This window comes from Doryrhamphus excisus, chromosome 21, assembly GCF_030265055.1.
Source record: "Doryrhamphus excisus isolate RoL2022-K1 chromosome 21, RoL_Dexc_1.0, whole genome shotgun sequence".
NCBI classification, from domain to species: Eukaryota; Metazoa; Chordata; class Actinopteri; order Syngnathiformes; family Syngnathidae; genus Doryrhamphus; species Doryrhamphus excisus.
In genome coordinates this window covers 12,003,941-12,019,914 of record NC_080486.1, presented here as the reverse complement: position 1 = coordinate 12,019,914, position 15,974 = coordinate 12,003,941, and the positions used below count along the sequence as shown (strand labels likewise).

The following is a 15,974-nucleotide window of genomic DNA, read 5'->3' as shown; positions in this document are numbered from 1 at the left end:
ACTGAAATCACTCCAATTAATCAATATGCACCACTTCTGCATGGCTGATGAGGGGGGGGGGGGTCACGTGCACGGTGCACATCATGCATGGAGCACACGGCAATGCCCTCGTCGTCCCCCCTTCTTTGGAAGACGCAATTAATATGGATGCCACGTTTACATACGTATACCATACATGTAGCATGAAGTACATTCCTGACAATATATGGACACAAGGAATGGGATGATACAGGAAGTGACTGGGGTGCGGGGGTGCTGGAGCCTACCCCAGCTGTCTTCGGCCGAGAGGCGGGGTGCTGGTGGCCAGCCAATCACAGGGCACATATAGACAAACAACCATTCACACTCACATTCATTACCTATGGACAATTTGGAGTCGCCAATTAGCATGTTAGCACCCTAGCATGTTTTTTGGAATGTGGGAGGAAACCGGAGTACCCGGAGAAAACCCACGCATGCACGGGGAGAACATGCAAACTCCACACAGAGATGGCCGAGGGTGGAATTGAACCCTGGTCTCCTAGCTGTGAGGTCTGCGCGCTAACCACTTGACCACCGTGCACAAGATTAAACACATGCAATCCAGAAAATGATATGTAAATGTTACACTTAGGGGGGAAAAAGTGTATAATAAATTGACAATAACGTCTGTAAAATAAAATAATTTTACAAAAAATTGTTACAACTATAATGATGCAAATGGTAATATTAATGATTATAATAATGGTGATAATATTAACAATAATAATGGTAATAATGATAAAGATTATTCATTCATTCATTCATTTTCTACCGCTTTTTCCTCATGAGGGTCACGGGGGGGGGGTGCTGGAGCCTATATGATAAAGATTATGACTAATGATAATAACAATAATAATATTACAATGATAATAATAACAGGGGAAAATAAGACTGGCATGAACATGATTACTATATCTTGCAAAAAGGGGTAGGAATTTATAAGCTTTTGCTTCAGCCTACTCCTTTTTGGCTTGTGATCAGATAGTTGAAAACAAATGTAAATAATGGAAAGTCATATTTTGATTGATGTAGGAAATGCATTGTAATGTTTCATATATTCATATATTTAAAAAAAAAATAAAATGGTATCACACTGTTCCGTATCACAGCTCATGTATCAATAATGCATATCACAGTGGCACATCTCAATCATACCGTATCGCTTCTTAATTGGAGTGCATCTAAATTGCTCATCTTTATGTTTATCAATGGCGGTATCGTCCTAAGTGACGGAGATAAAAAAAAGGACCAATTACTCGACTCCATGGTCACCGTTTGTACCTTATATTTGTCCACGACCCGCTTCTCCAACTGAGCGCGTGCAGTACTTAACTGCAGTCCAATCAAACATCCACTAGATTTAAACATCATCATATCGCTGATAAGCAATCACTTGGAGCCTGTTAGCGGATTAGTCACGCTTCCGCGAGATGTCATGGCCGCATAAACAAGATGATTGTTCGCCACCGCGCTCGTCTCCTGCTACCTCGGTTAGAGGTCAGTGACCGGACCTCGTCACAAAGAACATCAACTCACGCAGCAGATTCTGGATTCATTAGCCACGGCCTTGCAGTTTAAGGACGCTCACCCACCAGCGTAAACAAGTGGCGGCTATTTCTGCTGGATTTGGTGGAATGAATCGTGGATTTTATGTTTTGAAGCCTGAAAATTCCCATTAAGTTCAGGATTATTTACTTATGTCGTATCTCATTTCCAGACTTCCGTGGTGCTTCAATCCGAGCCATTCCATCCATGACTTCTACCCCAACTGCAACCAGGAAGGATTACGGTAAGCTACAGTATGGACAGAGTTGCGATAAAACCGACAAACTAAGCATCCAGTTTAGTCTTAACTTCAGATATAACTTTATTGATCCCCTGTGCATGTACATTCATGGATATTGAGGTTCCAATAGCAGTAAAACAAACTGTATACAGGGGATGGGGGTGGGGGGGTGCCGTCCAGGACCACCAAAGTATGCCAAAAAAAAATTCTCTCTTCGATTGCCGTTGTTCACTCCTGACTCGATCCCAACATATGGTTACTCACCACTAATGAATGATAGCATAAGATGATTCACCAACAGTCACAACAGTCATGGCACACAACTATGGTGCGTTCAAGGACCGCCAAGAAAAGTGCGAAATTTCAATGCTTGACAAAAAAGTGAAGCATAAAGACATGAACATGCAATATTCATTAGTGATGTGCGATACGGAAATATTGATACTTTTGAGGTGTCTGTTGAAATGGGAGTAATACTGTGCAGTACTGTGCAGTATTACTGTGTAAACGTATTCCAGCAGCAAAAATCCCAAAGCGGTCGGTCCGGTTTAACTTTGACTGAACTCGCCTGGGCGAAAGCAGCAAAAGGCTGACGCTCCCTTGCACATCTTGGCCGTTCCGCATGATGTAATTGGCATATTAACCCCCCGACGTCGTCCCCGCTTGAACTACTAATCTGCAATAATGTGGAGAACGTGCACTCCAGGATCTCAAACTAATTAATCACCGCTTGTTTTTTTTTTCGATTTTACTGTAATGAAGTCTTATATTTTCCGACCTGACATTTTCTCCTTGACTCCTCTTTTTTTTTTATATTTACACGGTAGTACTTTTTAACAACATTAAGCATCCAGAGATGAGGCAAGGTGAGCCATTAAGGAACCTGCTTGTAAAAACGTGCTTGATGCCTTATGGTAGTACGAGCGCTTGGGATGGCAGGGATGTTGGATGCCGACCTTATTTGCTCCTCCGGATTCGAGCCCGAAGGACAATTAGCGGCAGCTGCTGTTTGTTTGCCGTTTTCCGTGTCGCCAATGCACACATACGAGGAGTTATGATGGCTGTAAATCAATGTCACCATGTCAGGGTTGGGAATGTGTCCTATAGTAAAGTAAACATTGGATGGAGTCCACCGTTCAAACTCGAGTAGAACATCCGTTCCATCTCGGCTCCTTTGTGCAAGGCATCCAGCACATAACGCATATGACGTCCTCTAACCTCGACAACACAATAGGCCCCCTTCACGGTGTACACGTCGTCTGGCATTCAAGTAGCGTTTGCTTACCTGGAATTTGTCTTGAGCTAACACAGACGTCAAGTGCTGTTTTTATAAGTGATTATTATCGTATTGATATTTGTGCTTGATGTTGAGTCGTTGTGATTACCGGTAGTTTTATTGTGAAAACATAACTTGAAGCAATTTCTATAGAAATGTGGATGCTGAAAAGCTGAACTGAAATGCATGACTGTGGAAGTGTAGAATCAATATAGAAATATGGAGAATGGATATCGAAAAACCTAGAGTAATTGTAGGAATAGTTGTATACCTGAAATGGCTAAAATGCTAACGGCTAGCATGCTACACAGGGTAGCAAAAATGGCAGGTGGGTAATCCATGTGTTGGTTCTGTGCCTTGTTAGTTCATACATAAGAAATTGTTAAGAGGTAGTTATATCATAATTATAATCCATACATTGTATGGTTATACATAAGAAAATAGCTAAAATGCTAACATGCACCTAGCAAGATACCCACACTGCTAAGGTAGTTGTATACTGATTATAATCTATGCCCAACGTAAGAAAATAGCAAAAGAGTTAACATGCTAACAGTTAGCATGGTAGCACCTACCGAGATAGCAAATTGTTAGCAGTGGGTAAAATGTAAACAGCATGCTAGCACCTGGCATCGACTATCTACAGTATGGAAGTTTACACCGATGAAAATGGCTAAAATGCTAGCATGCTAACTGTTAGCATGAATGGTTGCACTTCAATTATAAAATGCCAGGGTAGTTCTATCGTAATTGTAATCCATACATCGTATGGTTATATCTAAGAACATAGCTAAAATGCTAACACGCACATAGCAAGATACCCACACTGCTAAGGTAGTTCTATACTGATTATAATCTATGGCCAATGTTAGAAAATGGCAAAAGAGTTAACATGCTAACAGTTAGCATGGTAGCACCTACTGAGATAGGAAATTATCAATGGTAAAATGGTAACAGCATGCTAGCACTTGGCTAGCACTATGTTTACAACTACAAAAATGGCTAAAATGCTAGCATGCTAACTGTTAGCATGACAAAAAATGGTGTCGATCTAGCAGGGGGAATGATCCATCCTGGAATGGTTGCACCTCAAATGTAAAATGAAATTAAAAAAAGGCACTGAAGGGCAACTAAATGTTAACCGCATCTCGACAATAAGCAAAGGGACAAAGTCACAAGCTATTAGACGAACTAGCTGATCCGTAACGCCGGGCGCCATTCCCTCACCCCTCCTTTAAATTCTCCACACTGTCATGGCCGACATCCCATCTTGTTAGTTGCGTGGACGTAAGTGGCAATTAACTGTGCAATCATGTGACCTGACACCAGAAAATGCAACACATGATCACTCGGCGGATGTCGAGGAAGACTCTGCGTGTTGTTTAAATGTGCTGACAACACAGCAATGTGACTTTTCCAGCGCTAGCGTGCATCTCTCTCTCTGCGTGCACTGACCAAGCAAAAAATAATGGGAGCGATACGGCAGACAAAATGGGATTTGACTCGGGGAGCTCATCGCTCGATGACTCGAATCATTGACTTTTATGGAGCAGCCCAAAGGGTAAGTAAATTGTAAATTAATACAAGGAAAGACTGAGGAGACTTGAAACGCTGCGGCTAGCGACGCACACATGGCAGGTACAACCTGGGCGGGATGAGATAGCAAATGTTTTCCGGGGAATCAAAGCAGGCATGCAGCTGGGAATGCTGTAGGAGTTATTAACAAAAACAGAGGGAGGACATTAAACATGCGGGGTGGCTTATCTGGATCAAAATAATATCTGATAAGAATATCTAACGAGGGGCGGCATGGCGGTCGAGTGGTTAGCGCACAGACCTCACAGCTAGGAGACCAGGGTTCAATTCCACCCTTGGCTATCTCTGTATGGAGTTTGCATTTTCTCCCCTGTGCATGCGTGGGTTTTGTACTCCGGTTTCCTCCCACATTCCAAAAACATGCTAGGTTAATAAAACTATGCTTAAAATGTATCTTTTAGTTTGGAACTGATATTTTCCAGAAACTTAATTGTTAATTGGCGTCTCCAAATTGTCCTTAGGTATGAATGGTGTGAATTAAATTACCCTTAAAATGTATCTTTTAGTTGGGAACTGATATTTTCCTGAAACTTAATTAATTGTCGTCTCCAAATTGTCCTTAGGTATGAATGGTGTGAATGAAATTATGCTTATAATGTATCTTTTAGTTGGGAACTGATATTTTCCTGAAACTTAACTGTTAATTGTCGTCTCCAAATTGTCCTTAGGTATGAATGGTGTGAATGAAATTATGCTTAAAATGTATCTTTTAGTTGGGAACTGATATTTTCCAGAAACTTAATTGTTAATTGGCGTCTCCAAATTGTCCTTAGGTATGAATGGTGTGAATGAAATTATGCTTATAATGTATCTTTTAGTTGGGAACTGATATTTTCCTGAAACTTAACTGTTAATTGTCGTCTCCAAATTGTCCTTAGGTATGAATGGTGTGAATTAAATTATGCTTATAATGTATCTTTTAGTTGGGAACTGATATTTTCCAGAAACTTAATTGTTAATTAGCAACTCCAAATTGTCCATAGGTCAATCAAAGAAAAGAACTCCAGACAAGCTAACAAAAACCATGCTGGTAATTAGTCCGCTAATTGTTTCTTCATTTGAACGCTCCCCCGCTCACACTCTTTTTATTTGGACTCTGCACACCTGCTAACGGCGGCGTCTGAAGCGCTGAACACGGCTGGTGGTCCACTTGGCTTCATTTGTGCCTTTTTCAAAGCCGGTCCTGTCATCTTTTCCCGCTCTTGTTAGTGAACTTGATAACTCCGTTCAGGACCATGTCACTGTCACCCTGCCCTCGGATTCACTCCAGCTTTTATCCCGCTGGCGTCTCAATCGGTGTCTTTAAAAACGGTTCCCACTTTCATCTTCAGAAACTGCTCAGCCATTATCATCTCGGTGGAAGGTCCACGTGGTTTCCAGTCCCAAAGGTGTTTGGTGGGCTCCCAGGTCAACACACTTTTATCTAAAAGTAAGATACTGTGGCTAACTAAGGGCTTGTTTACCCACTTCACTTTGATTGGCCTTTAAAATAAATTCTTAGTATATTAATAATCATATCAAAATACATTGATATTGAGAATGTAGCATGGTTTTTCCCTCGTTTGTCTAAGTTAATTGGTTCCAGATCGTGGTATGTGAATTTCCGTGTACGATTCAGTATTATACATTAGATATTTATTATTATTATTATTATTATTATTATTATTATTATTATTATTATTATTATTATTATTATTATTATTATTATTATTATTATTATTATTATTATTATTATTATTATTATTATTATTATTATTATTATTATTATAGTAATAATGTATTATATATATGTTATTATTATATTATTATAATATATTATTATTATATTATTATTATTGTTATATATTATTATTAATTATATATTATATATATTGCTATATATTATAATATATCTTTATTAATTATATATTATATTATAATAAATGGGATACTTTTGTAGTTAGAGTTTAGAAAACATGTTATGATTTTCTAAATGTGTGTTTTAAACTGTTATTAGAGTCTGTTGACATGACATAACAGCCCTATAGTCACCTTTACACTGGAAATAGCAATCATTTAATGCATTTTTTAAGGGCATAATAGGCTGTAGCGAGTGCTGAAGGAGAAACTGCTCATCCATAATCATGTCGGTGTAAAGTCCACGTGAGGTCCTGGTTTCCCGTCCCAAAGGTGTTTGGTGGGCTCCCAGGTCTAGCACACATTCATCCTAAAGTAAGATACTGTGGCTAACTAAGGGCTTGTTTACCCTAACGCACATCCAGTTCACTTTGCTTCCGTGTGGTACAGCTGGGATCGATAAATCCGGATCAGGTTTCTAGTGCAGGGTGTGTCAGCTGATACTGTGACACGTAATCGTAGTGCAACACAGCAGCTGCCATGACGAGATGAGGAGTACACGAATCCCTGAAATACTCTAATGATACCTTAAGAGTTATGTTCAACACTGTGTTGACAGTCTGACCTTTTAGCTTGATGGCTAGCGCTCCCAGCTCTCATTCTGTGGTTCAAGCCCCAGTGGAACACAGAGCCGACTGGATCGGTGGTTTATAGACACAAGTTCAATCTCCCCATTTAGTCCAGGAAGGTAGACTATATCAATATTTACTATTTAGACTTTTTGATAAATTATGACTTATTCCAACATCCACATCACGAATAAGAAACAAGAGGTTTTACCTTGCCAACATACTGCGGGTCAGACCCCATGTACTCCTCCAGCACAAAGAACTGGTTCCACACCCATCCCCTCTTGACTCGCTGGAACCCAGCCGGCCCATTTCTTGCGGGGCCTACTGAGTTCCTGGCGTGCGCCCTCCCCGCCGTCCTGCCGGGTCCCGCCAGTGGCGACGAGGGCGGTCGTAGAAGAGACGAAACCGAGCCCTCCTCGAGGTGAAACCAAAGGAACAGCAGCAGGCAGTTCCTTGCTAGCATTGGCGTGCTGGTCTGTGCGGGTTCAGGTCTCAAGAGGGGAAGTCGGGCGACGACGGCGAGGGGTGAGCCACGGTGACGGCGCTTGTTGGCGAGAGGGTAGGGAGGATCTGCGTCGATCAGGAAGGAGCTGGCTTCAGGACGTCATCACCTGAAACAGAATTTATGATTTTTATTTATTTTAGTTTTATTTAACTGGTTCTGCATGAATGACACATACCCAAAACCAAAACTTGAATTTGTTTATGATAATTCGTATGGGAGCCTCGTTTCCAGACGACAACAAAACATCGAAATCAAATTTCCACAAAAACTTCCCTCGGTTTCGATAATTCTTTGAAATGTTCGTAGCATTTCATCTGTAATACCAAGCCAGGAATCGTTTACCATCCCTTCACCGTCAACGTGGTCAACGTGGTTACTGCCGTGCTGAGATTGCCGCCGCCACGGCGACAGACTCATGGCTCGCCCCAAAACGAGATAGAGAACGTATAATCCCACTTGCAGACATGCAATTTATTACATAATCTGCTCTTTCTGCCACTCTCTTGCTCGCCGTTTGTGTCTTTGTGTCGCTCATTGGATGTTACAGCGAGGCTTTTTTTTTTTTTAAGCACCGCCTGTCACATCCCCGTCACGCCGCCGCTGCCTTATTGAGTTGCGGCAGATAAAGTGGACGTCTGGAGTAAAAACCCTCTGAAGGGACAGCTTAAACTCTGCAGCGACACAATGGAATTATGGCGGTTGGAGGCGCCTAAGGAGACCAAACATGGATATTCTGCTTATTTGGCTGTTTTTGATTCTTAATATTTCAGTCCATTTCAAGGTTAATTGTATAAAACTTGGACGGGATTTGTTTAGTTTTTTCATTATTATTGTTTTTAAATTCTCACATTGCTCTATTGCAAGGAATATCGGAGATATATGCCGACACTCATTACCCTTGTGACTGATTTGGTCCCATTGACTTCCATTATAATCGCATATTTGTCATATACTGTAATCCTGACATATTGTAATGCTTTTCCTATGAATACCTAATGAGTCTAAGCCAGGGGTGGGCAAACTACGGCCCGGGGGCCACATCCGGCCCGCCAAGTGTTTGAATACAGCCCGCCCAATCTTTCAAAAGTATTTAATTTAAACTCAACATACAACCTGGCATCATGGCCTGAGCCAACCTTTTGATGGTTGTATCAATTTCGTTGTTTGACATGGTCTGTTGTTTACAAAGTGCTCCTGAAAAAAGAGACACAAGCACATAATAATAATAAAAATTAAAATAATAATTATTATATTATTATGAGAATTATTATATTATGATTATTATATTTATTATATTAATGCTAATTATTATATTAATTATATATAATATTGTTATATTTGCATATTTTACATAATAATAATATAATAATTATTTTAATTTTATTGTAATTATTATAATATTTATATATATATATATATATTATTAGATATTATATATATTTATAATATATATATTATTTTTAAAATATGTAAATATAAATATAAAATAATAAATAATAATAGCAGATTGCATGACAATTTTACAGATACAATAATACCAGGTGGACTGTTACGTGTAAAATATATAGTCTGCCCCCTCCCGGAAATTTTTTTATATCAATGCGGCCCGCGAGTCAAAAAGTTTGCCCACCCCTGGTCTAAGCCTTTAACTTCAAAATAAAGGGGGGTGCGATGACCCCCCTTTCCGCAACCATGTTTGTTGTTCATCTCACCTAATGAAATCGTCACTAATTTCATAATCAGAGACCTCAGTCATCAGACCGACTCGCAACGTCGATTGCGGCACGAACCACCTTTTCTTCTCCGCCACCGCTGCATTATCTTTAAAGTCAAAACCGATCTACAAAGTTCCCTCCCCGGCGACTTCTTTGACACGGGTCACACGCGGTTCTCCCCGCAGGTCGCTCCTCATTTAGTGGCGGCATAATAGAAAACGACTGTTCCTGCAATCCCTGCAAAATCACGGCGCCTGGGGAGGGCCCGCATGCATATTTGATGGGCTAACTTCATTAGCATGTGTCGGGCTGGCGGTCACGCGCTCTGACACGGGTCAGACGCCTCATCATCATCATCGGCGTCTCCTCACGCGTCACCTTCACTTCACGCTGTAGACCCGCACCCTGCGGGGAGGCTTCCACGCAACATTAAACCTGGTAGCGGCTGCCAGCAACATGACAAACAAATATTGATGAATAAGACCAGTGAGTCATCTGCCTCTGGATTTTTACCAAATTCAGCAGGTTCCTCAAAGTCTGCATCAAATTCCTAAAAAGTGCAGAACCGCTACCGTTTCAAATGTATTACCTTCAACTCTGCAGCAACTTTAGTATCATAAAAACCTCTTCCTGTTGACCATATAAGGACATGGGTGTGGACCTATTATGCTTTTTTCACTCTTCTGACCTGTAAGTGTAGTTAAAATGTTGTATTCTCGTGTTAAACGTTTCAGATAATGAGGTTTGGGATGACTCAAAACGCTCGGTTTCAAAAGGCGGGGTAAAACTGTTCACTTTGTGATGTCACACAGGGGCGGGTTTCCTTATACGGTTCATAGTTAGGAAGCACTTTGCGTGGGCATGCCTTGAGGCGCATCCTGGTTGGAATAAATGAAAACAGACCGTTTTGGCAGGAAGTAAAAATCAAAGGAAATACAGCTGGAATAGGTGCAGATTCTGGAAAATCTAAATACGTTATTGTGTGTAGCTGCTCTATAGGAGACCTCAACTCAATACAAAGGGTTGAAAACTTAATAGGTCCTCTTTAAAATACATTTTTAGTATATTAATAATCATATCAAAATACACTGATATTGAGATTCTAGCATGGTTTTCCCTCGTTTATCGAAGTTAATTGGTTCCAGACCGCGGTATGTGAATTTCTGTGTACGATTCAGTATTAATAAATGGCATACTTTTGTAGTTAGAGTTTAGAAAACCTGTTATGATTTTCTAAATGTTTGTTTTAAACCGTTATTAGAGTCTGTTGACATGACATAACAACCCTATAGTCACTTTTACACTCAAAATAGCGATCATTTAATGAATATTTGTATATTTAAAAACTGTAGGCTTCAATGCAATGTTATTTTAATGCTGTTGATATTAGCATGCAGACATGCTATGAATATGGATATGCATGCATTGAAAAGTATTATTAAACAGGCGGATGGTTTCATTGAGTTAAATCAATCCAAACAGGACAACACTACTAGAAAAAAAAGCAATATAAAGCTGATTAGGATCGGGTGGCGTGTTTCCACAGTGTGAAAGTAGCCGCCGCCGCTCGTGTTTCAAAGTCGCCGTGTCTGAAAACGATTCAAACGCAATTGCCCTCCGCTCCAGGATGATGAGAACGGCTGTGAAGATGGTGCACCGCCGAGGCCAGAGAGCACTTTAATATCAGTAAAGCCTTCGGGGGGGGGGGGGGAGGGATGGAATAAGAGTGGGTGGAAGTAACCTAATGAAAAGTAGCAACGCAGCACAACGCCCTCGCTCCTCACGCGGAGCGACAAGTGTTGCGCTGACGGCCGACATGTTGGAAGTGGACTTGTTAGCCGTGTTCTCATGCATGTTGCCCGCCAGGCCTCCGGCGGCACAAAACAAAGGGGACTTTAATAACGTCACATTAGTCATCGTCTGCGCTTTGTGCTGCCTCCTGTGCACGCAGAGTGTTGACGGTGTGGGGGTTTGGGGGGGGGGGGCTTTTAATATACAACATTAGTACAATGTAGTATATTTTGGGACACCTACCAACATAAAACATTAAGTAGCACAGTTCTGTGATGCTAAAATGCTAACATTACTGTCACTGAGGTACTTTAAGATGTGTAGTGAAGCCTGATAAGGCTAACTAGCATGGAGGTTTTTCTCAGAAATATTTTTTGAGCAGCTTTGATGAGCTCCCATCCCGATCCCGGAAAGGCCAATGGAGATTGGAACCACCACACTGAAAATGGCATCCGCTGGGTGGGTCTGCATGGAACATAAACAGACACCTTGATAAGGGTTGTCCCACTCATGTTTCTCCCTTCACTTCCTAATCCCCCCCCCCCCATCATATCTCATTCATCGCCGTCATCTGGGCTGTAAATCGACACGCCGGCCGACTCGCCGCCGCAGTTTTTATGTGTTAACATTTAGCAGCGTCTAATTAAGTGAAAACACGGAAGCAGCCACGCAGCGCAGTAATGGCGGCCGTAATGGTCGGGGTGCTGTGCCGTGTGTGCCTTTTATTAGACAGGAAGACCACAGCTGTAAAGGTGCGCCGTGCTTAAAGAGGCGATGCAACACCAACAGTTTGGGTTTCAAGGTCAACGGCTGGGGGAAGTTCTCTGATGGAGGAAGAATCTGGGCAGGGATCGTTCGCAGCGTCGCTTGTTTCAGCTGGGGGTTCGCAATTTGCGGGTTTCTTGGGACATTTCTTTTTACAGACACTCGGAACGCGTGAAGATGTATTTTTAATAGTGATCTATTTATATAGTGATTTATTTGTATTTATTATTTAAGTTTTTAAAAAAAAAAAAACAGGTTCAAATTACATTATGAATAATGAACAACATATAATTCATTTAAATTATTAAAAAAAAATATATATATAATAAAATAATGTAATAATAATTTAATACTAATGCTAAAATGCATGATTAATTTAAATTTTGAGGTCATTTTTAGTTACATTTTAGTTGTATTTTTTATACATATATTGCATATATATATATACATAATAAAAAAATAACAACAGTGTAATACTAATGCTAAAATGCATGATTAATTAAAATTTTGAAGTCATTTTAGTTAAATTTTAGTTGTAATTTTTACATATTACATATATACATATATTACATTAATAATAATAATAATATAATAATAATTTAATACCAATGCCAAAATGCATGATTAATTAAAATTTAGAAGTAATTTTAGTTAAATTTTAGTTGTAATTTTTATATATTACATATATACATATATTACATAATAATAATAATAATAATAATTTAATACTAATGCCAAAATGCTGATTAATTTAAATTTAGAAGTGATTTTAGTAAAATTTTTGTTAAAATTTTTATAATTTCAGTGTGTTTTTTTTCATTGGCCTACGTCACGTCTTGAAAAACTAAACCATTAAAAGACATGATCCCCAGCCCAAAGTGCATCTTGGAGGACTGAATCAAGTCATTTTATCTGGGCCGCACGGTGGTTGAGTGGTTAGCATGTTGGCTACACAGTCATGAGATCAGGAAGCCCTTGGTTCGAATCCCCGTTTTGCATGCATAGAGCGATATGACCAAGGAAAGATGCTCTATCTAGGATTCCTTCATCATCAGCTTAACTCCTCCCGTTTGGTGCGAGTAGAATGAATAGTGCATAAGAGGCATGGCTGTTCTTACGTTACAAAGCAGCATAAAAGGAGCCTCCGTCGCTGCTGCCGGGTTTTGTGTGCGCTCCCATTTGACTTTCAGACTATTTTACGTGTGACTAAACTCCACATCCCATTTTCCCCGCCGCCAATGCAAGGTGTGCTATCTTGCCTCGTTAGAATCTCAGCGTGCTTCTTCTGCACACTTTAATGACGCTCGGCAGCAACTGCAGAAAATTCAAGCCGAGAGGCGTTTTTCTTTTTGCAGTTCAAACCGTAACAGCGGGTTTTTTTTTTTTTTTTCGAATGGAAGCAGGTGAATCGTGCACCAAACACACTGACTCCCCACCCCGCCTTTCAGATTGGCCTGTGGGGTCGGTAGTCAAGCTGGCTTCCAAACACGCCTTTTATTTGAACACGCACCCACTCGGCCGGGATCAGTGGAGGAAGCCACAGGAGGCGACCATCACCTGTACCTATTATCAGTCCATTACATGACGCCTCCGTGCGGGTCACAGCCACCTGCTGGCAGCTTCTCGGGGTCACACGGCAAACGATGCACCCCTTAAGGTCTAGTTAGGCATGTACCACATGACGTCTTTACTCATAGATAACGGCTCCCATCACTTAATAACATGTCTTCTGTCCGATGGTTATTTCCATCCTTGCATGCTAATTGGCGGCTTGGCAGCTGACATCTCTCTGTGCGTTTACCTCGTTGCCATGGCGAAGGCCCAACATGCCTTCCCTCTCTCCCCCCAGACTCTGACCTGGGTAATTTCTGCTATCGCGGCCTCATCGTGCCATCCTGACAAGCAGATTTAAAAAGCTGGCTTGGTGATGGATGGCAATGTTCTCATCTCACACACAACACACACACACACACACAACACACACACACACACGCAATCTTGGCAGCCACAAACGTGTTGGTGTTGGCTTGTAATGAACCTGATGGAAAGATGACAACATTCCAGCTCCTTAAACTTCTGCCGTCGTCCCACTGAGCAGCTGAGACGCTTCCCATTTATTTAGAGAGAGAGAGAAGCGCACGGTACGGACACTCAGGACGCTTCCAGCTTCCAACTGGAAGGCCCGACGCACAAAAACGCCCCATAAAGGGATGCTTTGCTATGCTAATTAATTCACTTCACATGCGGATTTAGTTGTTGAGAACTTCAGTAGGCTTTGCTACACATCTTAAAATAAAGCATGGATTGCTACCAAGTTATGTGCAGGACCGTGTTTTTTTTCTTCAAAGAGTAGGCTAACCGAGCTGTATATATTTAGCCATAATGTAATGGTAATGGTTTAATTTCATTTGAACATACATCAGATTTACCATTGAACGCATCACATCAGTTCCCAGTTCCACATGTCCGTAAGGAGTAGGAAGAAGCAAAGCTTATTAAATCCTACCCCTCCATCTGGTACTTTTACAATCAGGAACTGTTACATTTGTTCACTTCCTGCTTTCCTAATATAATTCAAGTTTTTTTTATTAATTTGTATTAATTTGTATTAATTTTTAATATTTTTATTAATTTTTTTATTATTTTTTATTATTTTTTATTAATTTGTATAATTTTTTTTTATTAATTTTTATTAATTTCTATAATTTTTTATACATTTTTATGTATTTTTATTTTTTTCAAGTACCGAAGTACGAGGTGATATGACCATAAAATGACATAATGGGCACCACAGTAACTGTTAAAAACGCGTTAAAAATCTGCAGGCCGAGCTCTTATAAAATGTGCCACCTTGTGCCCGATTTTCCGGCTTAAAACTGCAGCAAACGTGATCTCTTCTATTGTGGAGTTTCATCATCACCTCTTTGCGACGTAGCAATGAGTTAAAGTTAGCAATTTAGTGAGGCTAACGTCCGTGCTGCTCTTTAATGTTATGTTTTTGTACAGGAGGAAAGGCTTTATTGTCATAGTGAGCGGCGTTTGGATGTACATAGCGCCACCTGTTGCTTAGGCACGCATCCGATGCTTATTGTTGTCTTCCTGTTTGACAAAGAGCTGGAACCGGAAGACAAGATCCTGCATCATCATCATCATCAAATGCTTTCCAGCTGCTGCCTGCGCTCACATCTTTGCGTTGAGATTTGCTCCAAAGTGTTTAATTTTGCACTTTTATTCCAAATACAAGCACATTAGCCTCCCCTCCGCGCCCAGATTCATCACTCTGCTTTTTTCTATTACCGCAGTCATCTAAATGCAAATGGGGAAGTGTCCCTTTTCTCCAGCGAGGAGGACGCTCCTGGCACAGCGTGCGCGCCAGCCGGAATAGAGACGCCTTCCTCGCCGCCGACTCGAGGAAATGTGATCTCCGCCGCCGACTGCTTATCGTGTTGACTTAGTTGGGCTGGAAAAGATGTCGCTGATTGAACGCCAGCGCCGGGCGACGTGCTTCTTCTACGTATTTGAAGCGGAAGGAAAACACCTGAGCTGCTTTTAAATTTTTTTTTTTAATTTTGATATAAACGCTGAAAACCCAACTTCTCCGCTTCTTTGACAGCACGACAAAGAATCAAACAAATGATGCGGAAAAGAAAATTCCTGGAAAGAAAATCTATTTACCGTAGTCTCGGAATTGACTGACGGCGCGACAATCGTCCTTTGTAATTGAACAACATGTTGATAATTAATTAGCTGAATTAATTATCATTTCCTGAAAACCATAAGCTGCTTATCATGTTTGGGGAATGCAGCACAGCAGAAGAACGTCAACAACATGTTCCTTTTAGGAACGTAACTACGTCCTTTTTTAAAAATATTAAAATGATATTTTAAAAATAATTAAACTATACACGTTAAGCATCCAAGTTCTTGGATCTAAGGGTGTACAAAATGAGGCTGGGGGCTCGTTTACGGTTCACCGGATGTCTTCTTATTGGCCCCCGGCATATTTTAAAAATAAGTATGAATTTTATTTTATTATGAAAAGTATTAACAT

General features: G+C 40.6%; 1 protein-coding gene and 1 long non-coding RNA gene across 5 annotated transcripts in view; one reads left to right on the top strand and one right to left on the bottom strand.

The window, feature by feature from the left end:
• LOC131109040 (uncharacterized) overlaps positions 1–15,974 on the top strand; it is a 271,033-nt gene that overhangs the window by 226,606 nt on the left and 28,453 nt on the right. For all 3 annotated transcript variants that reach the window (XR_009120623.1, XR_009120622.1, XR_009120624.1), the window contains one exon: positions 1,739–1,810. This is a non-coding gene — a long non-coding RNA (uncharacterized LOC131109040). The remainder of the gene's footprint in view (positions 1–1,738; positions 1,811–15,974) is intronic.
• LOC131109038 (cadherin-12-like) overlaps positions 1–15,974 on the bottom strand; it is a 75,803-nt gene that overhangs the window by 42,291 nt on the left and 17,538 nt on the right. The window contains exons 1-2 of one of the 2 annotated variants that reach the window (XM_058060574.1): positions 7,828–8,757; positions 7,356–7,758 (exon numbers count right to left, since the gene is read on the bottom strand). In XM_058060574.1, coding sequence (XP_057916557.1) covers positions 7,356–7,610 — 255 coding nt within the window. In that variant the 5' untranslated portion in view covers positions 7,611–7,758; positions 7,828–8,757. Of the gene's footprint in view, positions 1–7,355; positions 7,759–7,827; positions 8,758–15,974 lie in introns of those variants that run through there. The other variant, XM_058060573.1, reaches the window with a different exon arrangement.